Here is a 25,397-nt window from a genome sequence, read left to right as displayed (position 1 = left end):
CCAATTTTCTCGTTCGAATTCTCAGTATAAAGTGATTTTTTGAAATAGAAATTATTAAAAATGATTCTCAGCTAAACATTTCAAATGTGAGCTGATTTTCAAACAGTTTTCCATGAGAAAAAGTGTTTTCCATCTCATTTTCTAAAAGAGAATCTTGCCAAAATTGCAGAATATGAAGTGTTCGGAGGAAAAACAACCGCTCTGGATGATTTCTAGTGAGAATTTCGAAAAAGTTATGAGTTTTTTTTTCAGTTTCTTCATATTTCCATCAAATTTATATCGACTTTGGCCATTCTCGCCTGAATTTTGAAGAAATCGACGGCGGTGGTGCTGAAATTGACGTATTCGACCTGGATAAATGGGATTTATTGTTGTTTTCTCGAAATTAACTGAATAAACTGAAAACGAGTGGAAATAATTAGAAGTTAGAAAAAATTAGAAGTAAGAAAATTGGCGTCGATTGTGGTGTTTCCTCAACACTTCTCTGGAAATGCCGATTGAGTTTTAGAGTCTTTTTGGAGGGATGAAAGTGAGAACTGACTCGATTAGTCTTTTCTCAAATCTAAATAAGTTCAAATCAAATAAAAACTTTTATTCGAACAATAATTGAATTCAGATGAAAATGACTGTGCTTACTTTATGACAATATAATGAAAAGCGATTGGAATGAGAAATTGATATATTTGTTGATTGACGGGATGACGTAATCGGGGAGGACAGGCGGTATCTACCAGAGTTGCATGGAATTCCGACTTCCGACTTCCGACTTTCGGGCATTTTTATCATTCCGACTTCCGGATAAGAAAAATCACTTCCGACTTCCGGATAAGGAATTTTAACTTCCATGCAACTCTGTTATAAACTACAAAATAGAAATCTAATCGAATATTTCTTGGAGCCGAAGAAATCGATAAATAGCATGTTTGCAGACGGTGAGTGTGTGTCGTCGCTCAAGAATAATACACATTCAAACGCACCCGGCTATTGATTCTCTTTTTTGACTTTCTAGATGAATTCTATGAAGTTGTTATCGTTTCCTGTGCTGATTTTCTCAGAAATCGTTCGTTCGATGGGAATAATGGAAGTGTAAGTAATGTCGAGTGAAATCAATAATTTCTAGGTATCAAACATTTAGAGTATTTGAGAAATTGAGTACCAGTAATCAATCAATTATAGCTATGTTGCCTTTCAGATTCGAATTGTCTCAGGTGTCTCGTCGGATGCTGAATTGCCTTGTTCTAGCTAGAATTCCGGTTAGATGGATCGGTGTTTTGTGTGGAGAACTCGATCTGATTGGTTTCTATGAAGAACATAGTTTGACAGAAAAAGAGTTCGCGATTAAATTTGTCAAAAGTAGTAGGTCAGATAAAAGTGAACAATGTTCATCTGTATGTTTGGTCAGTATCTTAGAATTTCTTTCCGTCATAAAAGCTATGTATTACAGTGAAAAAAATACAGATGAAAGAACAATTTATTGCAATTCCAACCAATTTGGATATGGACTTTTGCATGTGTTGGCTCATTTAGATAAGATATTCTATCGAATGGATATTGCACTTGGATTTCATCTGAGTACACTGAGTACTATGAGAGGGATACTGTGTCATCCGATATTCAGAAAATGTTATTATATGCAGTTTCGAGGGGAAAATGGGACATTGTCGAATGAAGAATGTGAATATCTATTGGAGATTTCCAACAATGAAAAATTGATTGTTTTTGTGTGCAAAAGAAATAAAAATAAGAAGGTGATTTGAATATTTTTATCGAAATCACATTTCAGGTTAGTTAAGCAAGACATCAGGTTAGTTAAGCAATACATTTGTATTTTAATTTTTTGTTTGAAAAAAAGCAGCAGAACGGTAAATTTAATTTGAAACTTATGATATAACTGATTTTGAGAGTTTCCTCTTCAGTTTTCCGATATTTCTCAAAAACAACCAGAAATCGAAGAGGAAAATGATTAGATAACTGAAAAAATCAAATTTCGAACATTCAACACAATTAGAATTATTCGAATTATTCTGGGAATCTGTCATTCCAAATGAGAAAATCCAAGAATTCTGAATGATAGACTACTGTAGCCAGTTGTCCATACTTATTTTTGAAATCTTTTCCGTCCTCACAATCGATGGTTTCAACTTCATCAGTGTATTTAGATCTGAAAAATAGAAAACTAACAGTTGAGTATTTGAGGTGACAATTCACTTGTAATATCTTCCTCTCTGTTTTGAATTCCATTCCGTATGAACGACATCTTTCAATAAGATATCCCAGTCTGGCGCTTCCCTGAATCCGTCTAACTTAAGGCGTCTTAGTTTCCTATTGTTTCCCTTGATCCAGTGATGTAAAAATTCATTGATATCAGATTCTGTGAATTCGTGATTCCCCAGATTCGCAATCTCACTATCTAACGCCTTCAAGTCTTCAAGAGGCATTTTTCCTAGATTTGGTACACGAAGGCGGGAGAAGTGAAGGATCTAGAAAAAGTTGTGGATAGTAGTCTTTCTAAAACCTTACTCACCTTTTTATAGTCAAAGTCAGGACTCAATTTGCAAAATATAGTGATTCCAGTGGTTGGCTGAGTCTTCTCCAATAGATATTCACAGTCCTCATTTGATAATGTCTCATTTTCCCCGCGAAACTGCACGTAATCACATTTTCTAAAGATAGGATGACACAGTAACCCTCTCATTGAATTCAGTGTATTCAGTTCAAATCCGAATGCAAAATCAATTCGGTAAAATATTTTGTCAAAATGGGTCAACACATGCACAAGACCGTATCCGAATTGGTTGGAATTACAATGAATGACTTTCAGCCTTGCGTTCTTTTCACTGTAATTCACAATATTAAATCAAAACTCAAACTGAGTCATTTCTAACTAACCAAACATTAATGCGAACATTGTTCACTGTCATCTGATCAACTACTGGTTTAGGTGTTTGAACGAAATGAATCATGAAATTTTCATCTAGAGGGCACTCTGTTTCACGGATACATATGACAGCAGGAAAGCTCGCTACTTGAACAGTTTGAACCCGAATTCTTGAAAGATGCAAGCAATTGAGTACGCGACGAGACACTTGAGACAACTCGAATCTAAAAATTAAAATTGAAAAATATAGAGAAATCTATTTTTCCTGATTTTTCAACTGCTAGACTTACATTTCCATTAACCCCATTGAACGAATGATTTCTGAGAATATCAGAAAAGGGAACGATAGCAACTTTATAGAACTCATCGAGCCAGACAGAAGAAAAATCAATAGACAAATACGGTCGAACAGTTAGTTCTAACGTGATGACTACGGCCAACGGGCACTCTGCGTCTGCAAACACTCCGTACACAGGATTTCCCGATTCTAGAGATACTGACTACACACTCGTTCAATATTCCAGCTTTATTGATTTTTGAACTTGTCAGGACTGAGACTGTTGTAGCGCTCTTACATCTGTGAAAATATTGAAACTGTCTTTAGTTTTTAATTATGAATTATCTTTTTGCAGAAACCTGGATGGCCTCAAAGCCGCTTCTGATCACCTCGACTCCCTTCAAAGTATTACAAATTATGATTGTTTCTTTCTTTCTTTCATCCATTTTACACCCGCTTTCTCTCTCTCGATACGGTTTGTTTGCAACTCATTTTTATCTGTTTTCCAGTTGTCATGAAGCATTTCTTCATTTCTTATCCCATTTCATAGTTTCTCTCGATTCTTAAGTTTCTCTCGATTGTCTTTTAGGACCTCATTTTTATTCACTTTTTCCCAGTTGAAAAATGAAAATTATGAAAGTTCTCTTCTTTTTTTGTTTTATTTATTCTATTGTTCTATCAATACCAATGTTTGATTATCAAAATTTTCTAGAAGGCTTATTGTGTCTATTCCCGCAATTATCTTGACAAAATAACTCTAAACCTCATTGAATATTCCAGGAAACTGCAGCACCTTTGTCGCCGATATCTTTAAAAACTAAGATGGATGTTGAAATCGATAAAAAATATCTGAAAACTGAAAATTTTAATGTAAGGCACATAATTTTCACGAAATTCCAACCAAAAATCATCCAGAAATTGTGTTTTTCCATCGAAAATTTCACATTCTGTAATTCTCGCGAGATTGGTTGTTGAAAACTGCAAAAAATTCGATTTCCCGACCGGAAATACTTATAACACGAATTTCTAGCGATTTTTTACTACTGAAAACCAGATTTTCTAGAAATTTCTACCAACAACGAGCTGAAAAATACATTTTTTTTGTCGAAAACTGAATGAAAATCGTCTTATTTCTGACAAAAAACTATTTAATTCGTCTCTACTTCAAAAAATCTCTCAATTCTGACAATTCGAACGAGAAAATGGGGGTTTTGAGTGAAAAAATTGAATTTGTTCTGTTAAAAACCTAATTTCTGACGATTTTCAATTCAAAAACCAGCATTCCAATCTGAAAATCAAGATTTTCAGATATTTCTGAATTTTTCCCTGAAAAAAAACAACTCAAAACGCCAGTTTTCGGTATTTTCCTATCGTCTTGACTCAAATTCTGTAACCGCGCTCCACTGAAACCCGAGAAGAGAGTGTGAGGGGCGAAGAGACGCAGAGTGCGAGAGCGATGGGTTTCAGTGGAGACCGGCTAGCCAAAAAGAGCTGATTTCCAAGTTTTCCTCAATTTTCAGTGCAAAATTATCATATTTTTCGAATATTTCACTTAAAAATTAGCTAAAAATCGATATTTTAATCTGAAAACTCTATTTTTCAGTCTGAAAATCGACATTTTTTATCGAAAAAGTGAGTAATTCCAAGCGGAAATCTGAAAAATGTCTCCGTCTCTCATTTCCACACACTCTTTTCTCACTGTCTCAGTGGAGCGCACTTGCAATTCTCATCAATTTTCAGATTTTTCAAGAAAAAGAGCTGGCAGTGAGGACGATTTCGAGGTAATTTGTAGTAAAAATGACTGAAATTTATGATATTTTTTCAGTCGGATGGACAATTCAGTTGGTTTCGAATGGAATGGAGTGTCGGAAAGGGTTTCTCTGATAAAAAGTTGATAAAAATGATCATTTTTTATTATTTCAGAAGCGATGGATCGATTCGAATGGGTTTGAGGAGACTGAGGCGACGAAATGCCGGGAAAATGAGGAAATCTGAAAATTCACAGATTTGACGGCAATTTGAGGGTTTTTAGAGCGGAAAAATCAAAAATTTATCACTTTTTTGACTGGAAAAACTGGAAAATTGGGTTTTCTGGCGACTCGATGACTTTTTTGTGGTTTTTGAGAAATTTTGCAACGAATTGTCGAAAAATTCCAATTTCCCGGTTGTTCCAGTCAAAAAATCGATGAATTTTCAGTTTTCCGCTCTAAAACCCTTCAAATTACCTTCAGATCTCTGAAGTTTCAGTTTCTTTTCCCATTTCCCGGCAGTCCGATCCCTTAATTGTCGTCTTCATCATCAAATCTGTATTCTTCTCGAATTCATTCGCATCGCACAGCTCATCCGATCTTCATAAACGTCATCTGAAACTGAAATTTCAATTTTCGAGCTGAAAAAGTGTCGAATCTAACATTTCTTGTCCAGATTTATACTCTTTTTGACAGTTTTTCACTCAAAACCCCAAAAAAAGTGGTTTTCTGATGATTTTTTTGCAGCGAAAACTAGTTTTTGAGAGGAAAACCCGTCTAAAAGAGTATAAATCTGGAATGAAATGTTAGATTCGACACTTTTTCCGCTCGAAAATTGAAATTTGAGTTTCAGATGATGTTGATGAAGATCCGATGAGCTGTGCGATTCGAATGGATTCAGGGGAAGACGAATTCGACGATGGAGACGATATTCGAGGGATCGGAATGCTAAAAATAGGAAAAAACTGGAAATTCCGAGGTTTGAAGATAATTTGGAGCATTTTAGAGCAGAGTTGATAATTCTTTGATTTTTTGACTGAAACAGCTGGAAAGTTGGAGTTTTCCGCTATTCGATGACTTTTTGGTGGTTTCTAGAGAAATTTTACATCGAATCGTCCAAAAATTCCAATTTCCCGGTTGTTCCAGTCAAAATATCGATGAATTTTCAATTTTTCCGCTCTAAAACCCTCAAATTGCTGTCAAATCTCTGAAATTTCGGTTTTTTTGCCATTTCCCGGCATTCCGATCCCTCGAATATCGTCTTCATCGTCGAATTCGTCTTCTCATTGAATCCATTCAAATGGAATCTCTCACCGAGTCATCGTCGTCACTCCGAATTCAAAAATCTTCAAAAACTGTGTTTTCGCTCAAAAAAATGACTTTGAATTAAAGAAATTCGATGACAAAACTGATGGTTCGGTACAAAAATTCAGAGAAAATGTGACTTTCTGCAGATTTTTAATGAATTTTCGATCGGAGAAGCTGATTTTCAAGCTGAAAACTTTCAAAACGCTTTCTTTTGTTGATAAACCAGTTTTCAACGTGAAAATCAGCTTTTTCGATCGAAAAATCCGGGGGTACTCGATTTTAGAACTCGGAAAAATAGAACTGTGACAAAATAAAACTGTAACAATATATAACTGACAAAAATAGAACTGCTACAAAGTGGAACTGAACACAATGGAACTGTTACAAAATAGAACTCCACGAAATAGAACTCGAAAAGATAGAACTGCTACAAAATAGAACTGCTACAAAATAGAACTCTACCACTGGTTTTGAAAATGCTTATTGGGCTTGTCTAATAAAATTTTTTTCAGTTTTTCGTTGACTATTAAATAGACAAAGACTTTATCTCCATAAAATAAGTGTTTTTACTCGACTTTTCTCATCGAAAATTGGTTCTAATTCTTCTAAAAAGTCATGAATGCAAACGCGCTCCAATCGAACTAGAGTTCTATTTTGTAGCAGTTCTATTTTGTAGCAGTTCCATTTTGTGCAGTTCCATTTCGTCGCAGTTCCATTTTGTTCAGTTCTATTTTTGTCAGTTTTATATTGTTGCAGTTTTATTTTGTTGCAGTTCTATCTTTCCGAGTTCTAAAATCAAGTACCCCCAAAAATCCATTGAAAATCTGCTAAAAGTCGCATTTCCTCTGAATTTTTGTATCGAAGCATCAGTTTTCTCATCGAATTTTCGGAATTCAAAGTCATTTTTCTGAGCGAAAACTCATTTTTCGAAGATTTCGGAATCCAGAGTGACAGCGATGATTCGGTGAGTGGTTCCATTTGAGAGGATTGAAATTTATGATATTTTTTCACTGAAAAAATATCATAAATTAAAAAAAATTTTCAGTCGAATCGACGATTCAGATGGTTACAGAAGGGGGACGTAGAGTAGCGGTGGAATGGAGAATGCGATTGGAAATTGCGACGGGATGTGTTTGGTGATGAAGACGACGATTGGACTAGCTGGAACCTGAGAAAATAGGGAAAAAGGCTGAAATTCCAGAGTTTCCGAGGCAATTTCTATGAGTTTTAGAGTGGAAAACCGATAATTTATTGGTATTTCTGATGAAAACAGCTGGAAAAACTCTTGATTGAATTCGAATTTTCGCAAAAAATCCAGTTTTTCTATCAAAAATATCGATGAATTATCAATTTTTCCGCTCGGAAAACTCTCCAATTGTCTTCAAATTTCAGAATTTTCAGTTTCTTTTCCCATTTTCTCAGCATACTCTTCATATTTTCCATCATTCGGATCTCTCGGCCATCGTCTCCGTCTCATCATTGAATCCATTCGAATCGGATCACTCACCAAGTCAACGCCGTCACTCCGGATTCAGAAATCTTCGAAAAATGTGTTTTCGCTCTGAAAAATGACTTTGAAATCCGAAAATTCAATGAGAAAACTGATGCTTCGATACGAAAATTCAGGGAAAATGTGACTTTTAGCAGATTTTAAATGGATTTTTCGATAGGAAAAGCTGATTTTCAAGATGAAAACGCACAAAATGTTTCAGTTTTCGGTGATAAACCAATTTTCAACCTGAAAACCTGCTCTTCCGATCGAAAACTCATTGAAAATCTGCAAAAAGTCGCATTTTCTCTGAATTTTTGTATCGAAACATCAGTTTTCTCATCGAATTTTTGAAATTTTTAGTCATTTTTCTGAGCGGAAACTCATTTTTCTATGATTTTTGAATTTGGAGTGACGGCGATGACTTGGTGAGTGATCCGATTAGAGAAGATTGAAATTTATTATATATTTTCAGTCGAATGGACGATTCAGATGGCTGCGGATTTGAAGACACCGAGAAGCGGTGGAATCGGGATTCGATGCTATTGGAGAGGGCGACAGGATGTGATTGGAGTCGATTGGGATAGGAGAATGCTGGAAAATTGGGAAAAAGCTGAAATTCCAGAGTTTCGGAGACAATTTTGAGAAGTTTTAGAGTGGGAAACCGATAATTTATTGGTATTTCTGATGAAAACAGCTGGAAAATCTCTTGATTGAATTCGAATTTTCGCAAAAAATTCAGTTTTTCTATCAAAAATGTCTATTAATTTTCAATTTTTCCGCTCGGAAAACTCTCTAATTGCCTCCAATTCTCTGAAATTTCAGCTTCTTTTCCTTTTTCTCAGCATACACTCAAACATCGTCGCCGTCTTCAAATCCGCCTTTCCTTTCGAATCCTCTCTAATCGGATCACTCACCGAGTCATCGTCGTCACTCCGGATTCAGAAATCGTCGAAAAATGAGTTTCTGCTCAAAAAAATGACTTTGAATTCGGAAAATTCGATGAGAAAACTGATTCTTCGATACAAAAATTCAGATGAAATGTGATTTTAAGCATATTTTCAATGGATTTTTCTGTCGGAGAATCTGATTTTCAAGCTGAAAACTTTTAAAACGCTTTCGATGGTTTTCGAAAAAAAATTTCTGTCAAAAGTATCAGTTTTTTAGAGAGAATTCGTCATAAATTTCCGAAAATTTCAGTTATTTTTCGCTTCAAATATTCATTCTTTTTGGAATATTGGTGGTTTTGGAATTCCTAGCAATAGCGTTGGGATTTGAGTTGTTTTTTTTCGAACTTGAAAAATCCATCTCAATTGACTATTTTCCAGCATGTTCTATCTAAAATTAGCAAAAAATGAGAAGTTGGGGGACTAGGTTTTTCTAGCGGTGGAAAGTTAGGCCAAATTAGAATTTTTTGGATTTATGGCCTAAAAATCTTAAAATTTCAAATTTTGTTTTCTATCAGAATTCCCCAATTGCGCTCTACTGAAATACACTTGTTTACTCGTTTCGGTAGAGCGCGCTTACTATATTTTCTGTTTTTTTTCTCAAATAGTCATTTCATCGACTATTTTATAGACATAATCAGAAATAACCAAAAAGTTAATTTTTCCGAAATCCCATCTCAGTTCCGTCGAAATTCCTCCTTCTTATTATGCTGAACCTCTACGTGGTGAAGGAGATCAACAGATTGGTTCGAAGTTCGAACCAGTCTGGCTAATACAGCATATCTTTTTTTTGGTGAAAAATTGAGGAGATGGGTGATAAAATAAATCAAATTTTTAAAAATTTTGAGAAAAAATGGTTTTTTTTCGGTGAAAAATTTCTGAAAAGCGGTTTGAGAACTCAACATTTCTTGGAATCATAAAATCGGGGGCGCGGTTGGCGCGTTTTCAACTGGATCGACTAGAATAGGGTTACTGTAACATTGCCTCAGAGCTAGAAGTCGGCTGGGGCACCGTCGACGCGTTGGAAACTGAATCCGGCGAGAAATGAGTCAGGCGCGCCATTGGCGCCTTCTGAGAACTCAAAATTTCTGGAAATCGTAAAATCGGGGGTGCTGTTGGCGCGTTTTCAGCCGGAACGACTAGAATAGGGTGTCATTTTCACTACAATTTTTTGCAACATTTTCTTTTCTGAAAATTTTACAAAAAATCCAAAAATCGCCAAAAAAAAACTGAGAATATAAAATTCTTCTCGAAATTTCAGGCCCGCTTCCTTCTATTTTGTGCGGATTCTGACTGAATTCCGCTGAACTCGAAACGCGCCGACAACGCGCCAGCTCATATTTTGGAAATTCAACGTTAGCGCTCCAGAAGTCTCGATTATTCGATGCGAAAGCGCCGAGAGCGCGCCAGACTCATTTCTCGCCGGATTCAGTTTTTTAGGAACGCGTCGACGGTGCCCCAGACGACTTCTAGCTCAACATTAGAGGCAACGTTACAGTAACCCTATTCTAGGCGGCCCCATTGGGAACCCAATACACCATGAATCTAGAGTTCCAGAAATTTTGAGTCTCTTATCTGAAAATCGGGTTTTCAGAAATTTTTCACTGAAAAAAATTATTTTATCACCCATCTCTCATTTTTTTAACCAAAAAAGATATGCTGTATTAGCCAGACTGGTTCGACCTTCGAACCAATCTGTGGATCTCCTTTAAACTGAACGATTTTTTGAATTCTGAAGATATTTTGAGCTATCTGAAAAAATGATGAGAATAGCAAGCGCGCTCCATTGAGACAGTGAGAAAAGAGTGTGTGGAAGTGAGAGACACAGACATTTTTCAGATTTCCGGTTGGAAATATTCACTTTTCCGATGGAAAATGTCGATTTTCAGACTGAAAATTACAGTTTTCAGATAAAAATATCGATTTTTTTGCTAATTTTTGGGTGAAATATTCGAAAAATAACAAATTTGCGATAAAAATGGGAAAAAATTGGAAATCAGCACTTCTTCTCTCCACCGTAATCCATCGCTCTCGTTCTCTGCGTCTCTCCGTTCTTCACACTCTCTTCTTGGGTTTCGGTGGAGCGCGGTTGCAAAATTCAAGTCGAGATGATATGGAAAAGCTGAAAATTGGTGTTTTTGAGTTATTTTTTAGGGAAAAAGTTCAGAAATGTCTGAAAATCATGATTTTCAGCTTAGAATGTCGATTTTTGTCTTGAAAATTGTCAGAAATTGGTTTTTAACTCTGAAAAAAAACATTTTTGCACAATTTTTCAGGTAGAAAAACATTTTCTTCATCGAATTCTCGGAATAGAGAGATTTTTTGAAATAGAGACGAATTAAACGGTTTTTAGCTGAAAATTTCAAAAATCAGATAATTTTCAAGCAGTTTTCGATGAGAAAATGTGTTTTCCAGCTCATTTTCGGTCGAAAATTGAAGAAAATCAAGTTTTCAGTGATGAAAATCGCTAGAAATTCTTGTTATGAGTATTTCAAGTCAGGAAATCGAATTGCTTGCAGTTTTCAACAACCAATCTCGCGAGAATTACAGAATGTGAAATTTTCGAAGGAAAAACACCAGTTCTGGATGATTTTTGGTTGGAATTTCGACAAAATTATGTGACTGACATTAAAATATTCAGTTTTCAGATATTTTTTATCGATTTAAACAACCATCTTAGTTTTTAAAGATATCGGCGACAAAGGTGCTGCAGTTTCCTGGAATATTCAATGAGTTTTAGAGTTATTTTGTCAAGATAATTGCGGGAATAGACACAATAAGCTTTCTAGAAAATTTTGATAATCAAACATTGGTATTGATAGAACAATAGAATAAATATAACAAAAAAGGAAGAGAATTTTCATAATTTTCATTTTTCAACGGGAAAAAAGTATTTAAAAAAAGAGGACCTAAAGGACAGTCGAGACAGAAAGTATGAAAAATGAGAGAAAAAATCAAGAAATGTTTCATCTGGAAAAAAAACATAACATTTAGATGCAAACAAACCTTATAGAAAGAGACACCGAGTCAGAAATAGATGAAAGAAAGAAAACAATAATTATAATTGAATTGTAGTACAATTATTGTACTTCTTTGAAGGGAGTCGAGGTGATCAGAAGCGGCTTTGAGGCCATCCAGGTTTCTGCAAAAAGATAATTCATAATTAAAAACTAAAGACAGTTTCAATATTTTCACAGATGTAAGAGCGCTACAACAGTCTCAGTCCTGACAAGTTCAAAAATCAATAAAGCTGGAATATTGAACGAGTGTGTCAGTATCTCTAGAATCGGGAAATTCTGTGTACGGAGTGTTTGCAGACGCAGAGTGCCCGTTGGCCGTAGTCATCACGGCAGAACTAACTGTTCGACCGTATTTGTCTATTGATTTTTCTTCTGTCTGGCTCGATGAGTTCTATAAAGTTGCTATCGTTCCCTTTTCTGATATTCTCAGAAATCATTCGTTCAATGGGGTTAATGGAAATGTAAGTCTAGCAGTTGAAAAATCAGGAAAAATAGATTTCTCTATATTTTTCAATTTTAATTTTTAGATTCGAGTTGTCTCAAGTGTCTCGTCGCGTACTCAATTGCTTGCATCTTTCAAGAATTCGGGTTCAAACTGTTCAAGTAGCGAGCTTTCCTGCTGTCATATGTATCCGTGAAACAGAGTGCCCTCTAGATGAAAATTTCATGATTCATTTCGTTCAAACACCTAAACCAGTAGTTGATCAGATGACAGTGAACAATGTTCGCATTAATGTTTGGTTAGTTAGAAATGACTCAGTTTGAGTTTTGATTTAATATTGTGAATTACAGTGAAAAGAACGCAAGGCTGAAAGTCATTCATTGTAATTCCAACCAATTCGGATACGGTCTTGTGCATGTGTTGACCCATTTTGACAAAATATTTTACCGAATTGATTTTGCATTCGGATTTGAACTGAATACACTGAATTCAATGAGAGGGTTACTGTGTCATCCTATCTTTAGAAAATGTGATTACGTGCAGTTTCGCGGGGAAAATGAGACATTATCAAATGAGGACTGTGAATATTTATTGGAGAAGACTCAGCCAACCACTGGAATCACTATATTTTGCAAATTGAGTCCTGACTTTGACTATAAAAAGGTGAGTAAGGTTTTAGAAAGACTACTATCCACAACTTTTTCTAGATCCTTCACTTCTCCCGCCTTCGTGTACCAAATCTAGGAAAAATGCCTCTTGAAGACTTGAAGGCGTTAGATAGTGAGATTGCGAATCTGGGGAATCACCAATTCAAGGAAGTTGATATCAATGAATTCCTCCATCACTGGATTAAAGGAAATAATAGAAAATTGAGACGCCTTAAATTGGATGGATTCAAAGATGCTCCAGATTGGGATATCCTATTGAAAGACATAGTTTCAACAGAATGGAATCCAAAAGAGAGAAGAAGATATTACAAGCGAGTTGTCACCTTAAATTCTCAACTCCTAGTTTCTCTATTTTCAGATCTAAATACACTGAGGAAGTGGAAACTATCGATTGTGAGGACGGAAAAGATATCAAAAATAAGGATGGGCAACGTGCTACAGTAGTCTATCATTCAGAATTCTTGGACTTTCTCATTTGGAATGACAGATTCCCAGAATAATTCAAATAATTCTAATTGTGTTGAATGTTCGAAATGATTTTTTCAGTCTTTTAATCATTTTCCTTTTCGATTTCTGGCTGTTTTTGAGAAATCAGAAAACTCAAGAGGAATCTCTCTAAATAAGTTATATCATAAGTTTCAAATTAAATTTACCGTTCTGCTGCTTTTTTTTCCCAACAAAAATTAAAATACAAATGTCTTGCTCCACTAACCTGAGAAATTCCAGATGTGGACGTAGATGGGGCTGAAGGATCGTGTTTCTCCCTTGAAAGATGCCTCTTTTTCTCTGAGTCTCTCAATTTCGCACACTATTTTCTTTCGGTTTCGGTAGAGCGCGGTTGCAAGACGCTTATCGTGCCAATAGTGACATTCAGAAAAGGAAATGAATTGATTGATTTTTAGCTGAAGATTTCGAAAATTCAGATTGTCTTTATTGGGAAAAAGTGTCATATTTTTCAGAATGGAAATTACGGTCTCACTCATACAAGTTAACAAAGATATCAATAAAGGATAATAGGGGATTATGGAACATCGGAAAGTGAAAAGAGTGAAATTTTGAAAATCAAAATAAACATGAAGTTGAGAGTCGATCAGTGGAGAGTGTCTTCCTGGGGACGCTGAAAAATGTATTGGTTTATGGGATTCGAAGAATTTCAATTTTTATCAATCTTTAAACTAGGTACAGGAATCGGACATGAAAAACTGCTGCTCTCTTCTTCAGATTGCAATTCTGGGATCGATAATTGGTGTGTTTGCACACGTAGAGTGCGTCTTTGCACCAGAAATAAACGCATTCAAACGAATATTGATTTTCCTTCTGATTCCTGAATGCAATGAAGTTGCTATCATTTCCGTTACTGATATTCTCAGAAATTGTTCGTTCGATGGAAATAATGGAGATGTAAGTATTTTTCAAGAAAAATCATTAATTCCGAGGAACTCTTAAAGGATTTAGTATATTTCCTTTCAGATTAGAATTGTCTCAAGTGTCTCGTCGCACACTGAATTACCTGAATCTAGCCAGAATATCAGTTGAAACAGTTAATATTGCGAACGGAAGTGCTGATAAAATAATGTTTTTCAATAGAAGCTATACGGAAAGGGTGTTCCTTATAGAATTTCTGAAAACACCTCAGCCAGTAGTTGGTCAGATGAAAGTGAACGGTATTTCCATTGATGTTTGGTCAGTTTTGAATAATTTCTTCTCAAAAAAGTTTATTACAGTAGCAAGGATGCAACTAAACAAATTATTCAGTGTAACTCCAACCAATTCGGGTATGGTCTTGTTCATATTTTGACACATTTTGACAAATTATTCTATCGAATGGATATTGCACTCGGAATTGAATTGAGCACACTGAGTACTATGAGAGGGATATTGTGTCATTCGATTTTTAGAAAATGCAATTATATGCAGATTCTAGGAGACTCGGAGACCTTATCTAATGAGGACTGTGAATATCTATTGGAGAAGGCTCGACCAACTCTTGGAATCAGTGTTTGTTGCAAACTGGGTCTTGATTTTAATTACAAAAAGGTGAGTCTAGTGATAACAGTCGGGAAATGGGGAGATTCTGGAATATGGATTTAGACGGTTCTAGCTCAGCGGGTTACGTTTTCGTAGGTTGGAATCAGTCAGAGGATTAGAATTATCCACTTTAAGAGACTCATCTTATTCCAGATTCTTCACTTCCCCCGCATTCGTGTTCCGAATCTAGGAAAGATGCCTTTGGAAGACTTGAAGGCGTTGGATAGTGAAATCGCGAATCTGGGGAATCATCAGTTCACAGAAACTGATATCAATGAATTTCTTCATCACTGGATTGGGGGAAACAATAGAAAATTGAGACGCCTTAAATTGGATGGATTCAAAGATGCTCCAGATTGGGATATCCTATTGAAAGACATCGTTCATACGGAATGGAATCCAAAAGAGAGAGGAAGATATTACAAGTGAGTTGTTACCTAAAATACCCTATCAATATCTTAATGTTCAGATCTAAATACACGCATACAGAGGAAACTATCGATTGTGAGAATGGAAGAGATTTCAGAAACAAGGATGGACAACTAGCTACTGTAGTTCATCATTCGGAATTCTTGGATTTTCTGGTTTGGCAGGAGAAGGTGCTAAAGTTATCCCACCAATTCAACCTTGGTAAAAAACCTGAAATTTAAATTTTGCACTGTTTTGTCAACCTTTTTTTTGGGATTTTCGGTTATTTCTGACGAAATCCCGTGTTTTGGTCATTTTTGCTTAAAATATAATAAAATTGTAACATTTGAATTTTACATGTATTTGAGCGACCTCACAAACCTCGCCAATTTCGCTTTTTTCTTAAGTTTGGAAATTGATTCTTAGTAAATAGATACTTTTGGACGTTTCATCGTGATAGGTTATTTGGCGGATGCTGGTGGGTCGGGTCCTTCGGGATTTACCATAGCCCCTCAACCGAATACACCCCTTAACCGAATACACGTCAATTCAAAGTGAGCAACGTGTGTATTGATGTTTGGTTGGTTTAGAAGAATTCCTTTTTCGCATCCAAAAATCGAATCTATTAATTACAGTAAGAAGGACGAAAAATCATAAATTGTAATTCCACCCAACTCGGATATGGCGTCGTCCATATATCCATATATTTATCATTTTATTACATTATAAGAAACAAGTCAAAAACCCAAAGAAGAATGGTTGAAAAAACTGAGAAAATTGAAATTCCGGGAAAAGTGATACTTGTGGGCGGAGTTAACTCCGGAGTTAAAATCCTGGTGAAAAATGTTTAAGAAAGTTCAAATTATTGAGATTTGATCCAATCAACTAGCGCTTTCCGAAGTATTTTAGGAACCTATCATTCCAAACCAGAAAATCCAAGAATTCCGAATGATGAACTACAGTAGCCAGTTGTCCATCCTTGTTTCTGAAATCCCTTCCATTCTCACAATCGATTATTTCCTCTGTATGCGTGTATTTAGATCTGGACATTGAGATATTAATTGGGTATTTTAGTTGATAACTCACTTGTAATATCTTCCTCTCTCTTTTGGATTCCATTCCGTATAAACGATATCCTTCAGAAGAACATCCCAATCTGGAGCTTCTTTGAATCCGTCTAACTTCAGACGTCTTAATTTTCTATTGTTTCCCTTAATCCAGTGATGGAGGAACTCATTGATATCCGCTTCTGTAAACTGGTGATTCCCCAGATTCGCAATTTCACTATCCAACGCCTTCAAGTCTTCCAGAGGCATCTTACCAAGGTTTGGTACACGGAGACGAGAGAAATGAAGAATCTGAAAAAAGGGGAAATCTCTCGAAGTAGATCCTCTGACTCCCACTGGTACGAAAACTCAATCGCTTGATCTACACATGTACTGCGATATTGGGTAATGACGTAGCCAAACTCCATAATCTATCTCACCTTACTCACTTTTTTATAGTCAAAGTCAGGACTCAATATATTAAATATTGTAATTCCAAACTTTGGTTGAGTCTTCTGCAATAGATATTCACAGTCCTCATTCGACAATGTCTCGTTTTCCCACGAAACTGCATATAATAACATTTTCTAAAAATGGGATGGCACAGTATTCCTCTCATAGTATTCAGTGTGCTCAGTTCGATTCCAAGTGCAATTTCCATTCGGAAAAATATTCTGTCAAAATGTGTCAACAAGTGGACAAGACCGTATCCAAATTGGTTGGAATTGCAACAAATTAATCGCTCTTCTGTGCCCTTCTCACTGAAATACAGTGTTTTAGTTTATGAGACTCGGTGGAGCTTCTCAGAACTGACCAAACATCTATGCAAACATTGTTAACCTTCATGTGACCAATTATCGATTGAGGTTTTTGAAGGAAATGAATCACGAATACCTTTTCTGTGCGACTGTCGTCATCATAGAAAAATATCTCTTCTGGACTCTCGTTTACAACGGTAATCGGTTGAACAGGAATTCTAGCGAGACTTAGGCAATTCAGTATCCGACGAGACACTTGGGACAATTCGAATCTGAAAAGCCAGATGTGTAATAGGCTGATTTATAAGAGCATCACAACAATTCTCAACCTTGAATATTGTAGCACCTCAAATTTTCCAACAGTAACTCACATGTCCATTATCTCCATCAAACGAACAATTTTTGAGAATATGAGAAAAGGAAACGATAGCAACTTTATAGAACTCATTGCGCGAAAATAAGGAACATAATCAATAGCCGAATGTGAGATGGCAAGGAGGCTGCTGCCAATGTGGTCTTCTTCTGCAAACACGTCGTTTGCACGTCGCGCGGATCGTCCACGGCGTCAACAGAGATTTTGGGGGGTGTAGAGTAGTGAGAGTGATGGTGACTGACTAGCAGAGCTGCTTGAAAGACTGTCTTTGTTATTTGTTTTCAGAAAAGCTCAACAATCGGAATCAGTGTGAGGAGAAGTATTGAATATTTTGGGCAAACACGTTTATTCGGGAATATGTAATCTGAAAAAGTTAAAAATCACAAAATTTTGACCCATTTGATAGTGAAGCCTTGGTTTCTAGTGTATCTCAAGCGATTCTTTAAGATATTCGGATTTTCAATAGAGTTTTGAGCAAAAAGTATTTAAAAAACTGGATTTCGTTAGAAATATAATTTTTTTAAAGAATTATTCTGGGAATCTGTCATTCCAAACCAAAATGTCCAAGAATTCTGAATGATGAACTACAGTAGCCAGTTGTCCATCCTTGTCCATGAAATCCTTTCCATTTTCACAATTGATGGTTTCCACTTCGTCAGTGTATTTTGATCTAAAAATAGAGAAATTAACAGTTGAGTATTTGAGGTGACAACTCACTTGTAATATCTTTTTCTCTCTTTTGTATTCCATGCCGTATAAACTATGTCTTTCAATAAGATATCCCAATCTGGTGCTTCTTTGAATCCATCCAGTTTCAGTCGTCTCAATTTTCCATTATTTCCCTTAATCCAGTGATGGAGGAACTCATTGATATCAGTTTCAGAGAACTGGTGATTCCCCAGATTCGCAATCTCACTATCCAACGCCTTCAAGTCTTCCAGAGGCATTTTTCCCAGATTCGGTACACGGAGACGGGAGAAATGAAGAATCTAGAAAATGATGTGAATAGTACTCTTTCAAAAACTGTACTCACCTTTTTGTAATTAAAATCAGGACTCAATTTGTTGAATATTGTAATTCCAAGAGTTGGCCGAGTCGTTTCCAGTAGATATTCACAGTCTCCATTTGATAAGATCTCTCCGTCTCCTCGGATCTGCATATAAAGGCATTTTTTGAAAATCGAATGGCACAGTATCCCTCTTATTAAATTCACTGTGCTCAATTTAATTCCAATAGCGTATTCCATTCGATAGAATAATTTGTCGAAATGTGTCATCATATGAACAAGACCGTATGCGAATTGGTTAGAATTACATCGAATAGTTTTTGTACTTCCGTCTCTTTCACTGTAATACACAGGTTTTAGTTTTTGAGTCAAACAGGATTTTGTGAAACCAACCAAACATTGATGCAAACATTGTTCACCTTGATTTGGCCAATTATCGGTTCAGATGTTTTGAGAAAATGAATTCTGAGTTCATTCTCTGTTGGATTATTAGTGTTAAAAAAAGAAATCGCATCCCTCTGTCCAGTGACAACATTAACCATCTGTTTTGATATTCTTGCTAGATTCAGGTAATTCAGTGCCCGACGTGACACTTGAGACAGTTCGAATCTGAATGACAAAAAAGATAAAATTTGAAATATATCTTCTATAAATGATTGATTTTTCTTGAAAAAGACTTACATCTCCATAATTCCCATCGAACGAACAATTTCTGAGAATATCAGAAAAGGGAATGATAACAACTTTATAGAACTCATTCGGCAAGAATCAATAGTTGAGTACGTTGAGCAGAGTGTAATTCTGACTGAAGGACGCACTATCCGTGTGCAAACACACCATTTATCGATCTCCCCCTATTCCTGAAGTCCAATCCAAAGGAGAGAACCGCAGTTTTTCATGGTCAACTCCTGCATTCAAAACTCTTGAAATAAACTGCATGAATTGCTCCGAAACTCAAGAAAACATTGAAATTTCAAAAATTGTAGAATCTGGATACACAAATACCCACGCGTTAGTTGAACTGTACTGAAAACTGAACTTTATCGATGAAAACAAAATATTTGAGTAAAAAGTGAGTGAAAAACTGAATTCTGTTAAAAATAGCCAGGAATCCAGAAGAAAATGGTTCAAAACTAGTGAAAAGTTAGAATTTCGAGCATACAACTCAATTAGAAACTTTTGAATTATTCTGGGAATCTGGCATGCCAAATTAGAAAATCTAGGTATTCCGAATGATAGACTACGGTAGCCAGTTGTCCATCCTTGTTCCTGAAATCCCATCCATTCTCACAGTCGATAGTTTCTTCTGTATGCGTGTATTTAGATCTGGACATTGAGATATTGATTTAGTATTTTAGTTGATAACCTACTTGTAATATCTTCCTCTCTCTTTTGGATTCCATTCCGTATAAGAGATATCCTTCAGAAGAACATCCCAATCTGGAGCTTCTTTGAATCCGTCTAATTTAAGACGTCTCAATTTTCTATTGTTTCCTTTAATCCAATGATGAAGGAATTCATTGATATCAGTTTCTGTGTACTGGTGATTCCCCAGATTTGCTATTTCACTATCTAACGCCTTCAAGTCTTCAAGATGCATCTTTCCTAGATTTGGTACACGAAGACGGGAGAAGTGAAGGATCTAGAAATGGGTTTGAGTAGTAGAGTTTTTCGAAAACCTTACTCACCTTTTTATAGTCAAAATCAGGACTCAATTTGCTGAAAATTGTAATTCCAGTGGTTGGCTGAGTCTTCTCCAAAAGATATTCACATTCCTCATTCGACAATGTCCCATATTCCCCACGAAACTGTAGATAACTACATTTTTTAAATATCGGATGACACAGTATCCATTTCATTTCATTCAGTGTGCCCGATTCAATTCCAAGTGCAATTTTCATTCGATAGAATATCTTGTCCATATGTGTCAACACATGCACAAGACCGTACCCAAATTGATTAGAATTACAATTTATGATTTTTCCGACTACGTCCTTGCTACTGTAATAAATAATATGTCAAGACACGGTCTCCCACACTGCGAAAAAGAACTGCAAGAAACGTGAAGCCGATTTTTTCACGTTTTAATGCAATTTTTATCTGTATAACTTCTTTGGCAGAAAACTGTTTCAAACAAAAATTGCACATAATGTACTTGAGGAGGCTCTGAAACCGTTAAAATTTTCAGAAAATATGTATATTGGCTGAAATTGCTGAAAATCTCAATTTTCTGAAAATCGGTTTTTCTGTATCAAAAAAGGCAATTTCTGACCAAAATTCACGTTTTTGGCTCATAAGATAGAAAATATAATTTTTCACAATTCTTATGGATGGGACAATTTTTTCATCCATTGCGACGTCTGAAAACCGAAAAAATACTGCATTTCCAGTGCAAAAAGGAAAAGAATTGAATTAAAACGTGAAAAAATCGGCTTCACGTTTCTTGCAGTTCTTTTTCGCAGTGTGGGAAACCGTGCAAGAAGAAATTAATCAAAACTGACCAAACATTAATGCAAACATTGTTCACCTTCATTTGACCTACTACTGGCTGAGGTGTTTTCAAAAATTCAATTCGGAACACTCTTTCTGTACAACTTCTATTGAAAAACATTATTTTATCAACACTCCCATTCAAAACATTAACCGTTCCAACCGATATTCTGGCTAGATTCAGGCAATTCAGTGTGCGACGAGACACTTGAGACAATTCGAATCTGAAAGGAAATGTACTCTATTTTTGGAATTCTTCAAGAGTTCCTTGGAACTATAAACTTTTTTTGAAAAAGACTTACATCTCCATTATCTCCATCGAACGAACGATTTCTGAGAATATCAATAACGGGAATGATAACAATTTCATAGTATTCGGGAATCAGAAGAAAAATCAATAATCGGATGTGTTTTAATACGTACTATTCTTGAGCAAGGATACACAGTCTACGTGTGCAAACAAACATGAAAAGCTGCTGTTCTTTCGTCAGGATTGTAGTTCTGGGACCGAGAGAGATCGATAAATAGTGTTTGCACAAATAGATTGCGTCTCTGCACCAGAAATATACGCATTCAAACGACTATTGATTCTGCTCTTGATTCTTGCACAATGAGTTCTATAAAGCTGCTATCATTCCCTTTGCTGGTATTCTCAGAAATCGTTCGTTCGATGGGATTTGTGGAGATGTAAGTATTTTTCAAGAAAAATCAATAATTCCAAAGAACTTTTCAAGGATTTAGTATATTTCTTTTCAGATTAGAATTGTCTCAAGTGTCTCGTCGTATGCTGAACTTCATGAATCTAGCAAGAATATCGGTTGAACCGATTAATATTATAAATGGGAGGGCTGATAAAATAACTATATATGATGAGAGCAATACAGAAAGAAAGATTCTAATTGAATTTCTCAAAACACCTCAACTAGTAGTAGGTCAGATGAAGGTGAATAATATACGCATTGATGTTTGGTCAGTTTAGAAAAATTTCTTCTCGAAAAAGTATATTACAGTAGCAAGGATGCAACTCAACAGATTATTCAGTGTAATTCCAATCAATTCGGGTACGGTCTTGTTCATATATTGACACATTTAGACAAGATATTCTATCGAATGGATATTGCACTTGGAATTCAACTGAATACACTGAGGGCTATGAGAGAGATACTGTGCCATCCCATTTTTAGAAAATGTTATTATATGCAGTTTCGTGGGGAAAACGAGACATTGTCGAATGAGGACTGTGAATATCTATTGCAGAAGACTCAACCAAAGTTTGGAATCACTATATTTTGCAAACTGAGTCCAGATTTTAATTACAAAAAGGTGAGTCTAGTGACAACGGTCGGGAAGAGGGAGATTTTGGAATATGGATTCAGACATATCTAGCTCAACGGGTTACGGTTTCGTACCTAAGACAGTCTACCTATAAGTTGGAATCAGTCAGAGGATCAAAAATATCCACTTCGAGAGACTCATCTTATTCCAGATTCTTCACTTCCCCCGCATTCGTGTTCCGAATCTAGGAAAGATGCCTTTGGAAGACTTGAAGGCGTTGGATAGTGAAATCGCGAATCTGGGGAATCATCAGTTCACAGAAACTGATATCAATGAATTCCTTCATCACTGGATTGAGGGAAACAATAGGAAATTGAGACGACTGAAACTTGACGGATTCAAAGATACTCCAGATTGGGATATCCTATTGAAAGACATTGTTTATACGGAATGGAATCCAAAAGAGAGAGCAAGATATTACAAGTGAGTTGTTACCTTAAATACTCAATATCTATATCTTAATGTCCAGATCTAAATACACGCATACAGAAGAAACTATCGATTGTGAGAATGGAAAGGATTTCAGAAACAAGGATGGACAACTGGCTACTGTAGTCTATCATTCGGAATTCTTGAATTTTCTGGTTTGGCAGGAGAAGGCGCTAAAGTTATCCCACCGATTCAACCTGTGTTAAAAACCCGAAATTTAAATTTTGCATTGTTTTTCAACCATTTTTTATTCGTTATTTTTGACTATTTCTTACAAAATCCCGTGTTTTGGTCATTTTTGCTTAAAATATAGTAATAATAAAATTATAACGTTGGAATTTTACATGTATTTGGAGGACCTCACAAACCTCGCCAATTTCGATGTTTTCTTAATTTTGGGAGCAATTCATACAACTTCCTATAAGTTTTTTTTCGGAATTGTAAAACAAAGGAAGTGTAAATCTTGTCGGAAATATTATCTCAATTGAACTGATCTTCCTATTGAGATTTGATTTATCCCAAGTGTCTAATCGAATGTTGAACTGCTTGAGTTTAGCCAGAATACCGGTTGAAACGGTTAATGTTGGGAGAAACAAATCAATATGCATCAAAAATTACAGAATTAAAATATCGTATTGAGTTTCTTGAGTTCCCTCAACAGAATACACGTCAATTCAAAGTGAGCAATGTGTGCATAAATGTTTGGTTGGTTTAGAAGAATTCCTTTTTGCCTCGAAAAAATAGAATCTGTTTTTTACAGTGAGAAGAGCGACAAGACCTTTTATTGCAATTCCAATCAACTCGGATATAGTCTCTATATCCATATATTTAGCATTTTATTCATACTTGTCAAATGACGGGCCGGCCCGGCCCGGCCCGGCCCGGCCCGTCAGGCCCGTCTTGTCAGGGATATTGGATTTTTGAGAAAAAATTTCAATTTTTCATGCGGAAAAATTGACAAAAAGACACTCATATTATTCTATGAGAAAAGTCCGAGTTCATCTCAGTACACCTTAATCAAATTTGAAAAAATTTGAAAAAAAATTGAAAAAAAAATCCCTCCAAAAAGACGGGCCTGACGTTTTGAAAAAAAAAGCCCGGCCCGGCCCGGCCCTTGACAAGTATGATTTTATTAAATCTTAAGTAAAAATTACTAAAAAACGGGATTTTGTAAGAAATAGTCAAAATCCCGAAGAAAAATGTTTGACAAAACTAAGAAAGTTCAAATTATTGAGGTTTGACCCAATCAATTAGAACTTTTCGAATTATTCTGGGAATCTGTTATTCCAAATGAGAAAATCCAAGAATTCCAAATGATGAACTACAGTAGCCAGTTCTCCATCCTTGTTCCTGAAATCCATTCCATTCTCACAATCGATAGTTTCCACTTCAACCGTGTACTTTGATCTGAAATAGAGAAACTATGAATTGAGTATTTGATGTGAAAACTCACTTGTAATATCTTCCTCTTTCCCTTGGATTCCATTCCGTATAGACTATGTCCTTCAATAAGATATCCCAATCTGGAGTATCTTTGAATCCATCCAGCTTAAGACGTCTCAATTTCCTACTGTTTCCCTTAATCCAGTGATGTAGGAATTCATTGATATCAGTTTCTGTGAATTGGTGATTCCCCAGATTCGCGATTTCGCTATCTAACACCTTCAAGTCTTCCAGAGGCATCTTTCCTAGATTCGGTACACGGAGACGGGAGAAGTGAAGAATCTGAAAATGGATTTGAATAGTGGATATTTCTAATCCTCTGACTGATTCCAACCAATAGGTAGACTGTCACTGGTGTGCAAACGAAACCCGCTGAGCTAGGTGTGTCTTAAACAATAAGCTAAGAACCGCCTTAATTCTTACTCCAAAATCTCCCCCTTTCCAAACGTTGTCACTTCACTCACCTTTTTGTAATTAAAATCTGGACTCAGTTTGCAAAATATAGTGATTCCAGTAGCTGGCTGAGCCTTCTCCAATAGATACTCGCAGTCCTCATTCGACAATGTCTCATTTTCCCCCCGGAACTGCATATAATAACATTTTCTAAAAATCGGATAACACAATATCCCTCTCATTGCATTTAGCGTAGTCATCTCAATTCCGAGTGCAATATCCATTCGATAGAATATTTTATTCAGATGTGCCAATATATGAACGACACCGTATCCAAATTGGTTGGAATTACAATTTATGATTTTTCTGGCTGCGTCCTTGCTACTGTAATAAGCGGTTTCAGTTGTTCTCGAGAAGAAATGATTCTAAACTAACCAAACATCAATACGTATATTATTCACCTTCATTTGACCAACTACTGGTTGAGGTGTTTTCAAAAATTCAATAAGGAACACTCTTTCTGTACAACTTCTATTGAAGACCATTATTTTATCCGCACTTCCATTGACAATATTAACCGTTTCAACCGATATTCTTGCAAGATTCAGGTAATTCAGTGTGCGCCGAGACACTTGAGATAATTCGAATCTGAAAGGAAATATACTCTATTTTTGAAATTCTTCAAGAGTTCCTTGTAACTATAGACTTTTTCTGAAAAATACTTACATCTCCATTATCTCCATGGAACGAACGATTTCTGAGAATATCAATAACGGGAATGATAACAACTTCATAGTATTAAGGAATCAGAAGAAAAATCAATAATCGGATGCGTTTGAATACGTATTATTCTTGAGCAAGGATACACACTCTACGTGTTTGCACACGGAGAGTGCGTCTTTGCACCAGAA

General features: G+C 35.9%; 6 protein-coding genes across 6 annotated transcripts; 2 read left to right on the top strand and 4 right to left on the bottom strand.

Moving 5' to 3' along the window:
- Positions 1 to 2,019: 2,019 nt before the first annotated feature.
- GCK72_000130 (uncharacterized protein) lies at positions 2,020 to 3,185 on the bottom strand (the record flags this gene model as incomplete). The annotated part of the gene is made up of 5 exons (XM_053722288.1): positions 2,020 to 2,161; positions 2,209 to 2,480; positions 2,525 to 2,837; positions 2,890 to 3,102; positions 3,169 to 3,185. The coding sequence occupies 5 exons, from the start codon at positions 3,183 to 3,185 to the stop codon at positions 2,020 to 2,022; spliced, it is 957 nt and encodes a 318-aa protein (XP_053590933.1).
- An 8,935-nt stretch (positions 3,186 to 12,120) lies between these two features.
- GCK72_000129 (uncharacterized protein) lies at positions 12,121 to 16,640 on the top strand (the record flags this gene model as incomplete). The annotated part of the gene is made up of 9 exons (XM_053722287.1): positions 12,121 to 12,128; positions 12,195 to 12,407; positions 12,460 to 12,772; positions 12,817 to 13,170; positions 13,963 to 14,178; positions 14,533 to 14,814; positions 14,959 to 15,230; positions 15,275 to 15,435; positions 16,435 to 16,640. The coding sequence occupies 9 exons, from the start codon at positions 12,121 to 12,123 to the stop codon at positions 16,638 to 16,640; spliced, it is 2,025 nt and encodes a 674-aa protein (XP_053590932.1).
- On the bottom strand, positions 16,099 to 19,154 carry GCK72_000128 (uncharacterized protein; the record flags this gene model as incomplete). Its single annotated transcript, XM_053722286.1, has 8 exons — positions 16,099 to 16,255; positions 16,300 to 16,571; positions 17,946 to 18,060; positions 18,108 to 18,379; positions 18,424 to 18,543; positions 18,604 to 18,736; positions 18,790 to 19,005; positions 19,078 to 19,154. The coding sequence occupies 8 exons, from the start codon at positions 19,152 to 19,154 to the stop codon at positions 16,099 to 16,101; spliced, it is 1,362 nt and encodes a 453-aa protein (XP_053590931.1).
- Positions 19,155 to 19,580: 426 nt separating this feature from the next.
- GCK72_000127 (uncharacterized protein) lies at positions 19,581 to 21,256 on the bottom strand (the record flags this gene model as incomplete). The annotated part of the gene is made up of 5 exons (XM_053722285.1): positions 19,581 to 19,722; positions 19,767 to 20,038; positions 20,085 to 20,204; positions 21,041 to 21,110; positions 21,189 to 21,256. 5 exons carry the CDS (start codon positions 21,254 to 21,256, stop codon positions 19,581 to 19,583), a joined length of 672 nt encoding a protein of 223 aa, XP_053590930.1.
- Positions 21,257 to 21,496: 240 nt separating this feature from the next.
- Positions 21,497 to 22,856, top strand: GCK72_000126 (uncharacterized protein; the record flags this gene model as incomplete). The annotated part of the gene is made up of 4 exons (XM_053722284.1): positions 21,497 to 21,573; positions 21,897 to 22,209; positions 22,373 to 22,644; positions 22,691 to 22,856. The coding sequence occupies 4 exons, from the start codon at positions 21,497 to 21,499 to the stop codon at positions 22,854 to 22,856; spliced, it is 828 nt and encodes a 275-aa protein (XP_053590929.1).
- Positions 22,857 to 23,915: 1,059 nt separating this feature from the next.
- Positions 23,916 to 25,229, bottom strand: GCK72_000125 (uncharacterized protein; the record flags this gene model as incomplete). Its single annotated transcript, XM_053722283.1, has 5 exons — positions 23,916 to 24,057; positions 24,104 to 24,375; positions 24,558 to 24,870; positions 24,922 to 25,134; positions 25,213 to 25,229. The coding sequence occupies 5 exons, from the start codon at positions 25,227 to 25,229 to the stop codon at positions 23,916 to 23,918; spliced, it is 957 nt and encodes a 318-aa protein (XP_053590928.1).
- Positions 25,230 to 25,397: the final 168 nt, after the last annotated feature.

The sequence above is a fragment of the Caenorhabditis remanei genome, chromosome I (assembly GCF_010183535.1).
Source record: "Caenorhabditis remanei strain PX506 chromosome I, whole genome shotgun sequence".
Lineage (NCBI taxonomy): Eukaryota > Metazoa > Nematoda > Chromadorea > Rhabditida > Rhabditidae > Caenorhabditis > Caenorhabditis remanei.
Note: the sequence above shows the minus strand (reverse complement) of the source record. Positions and strands in the feature narration are given on the sequence as shown.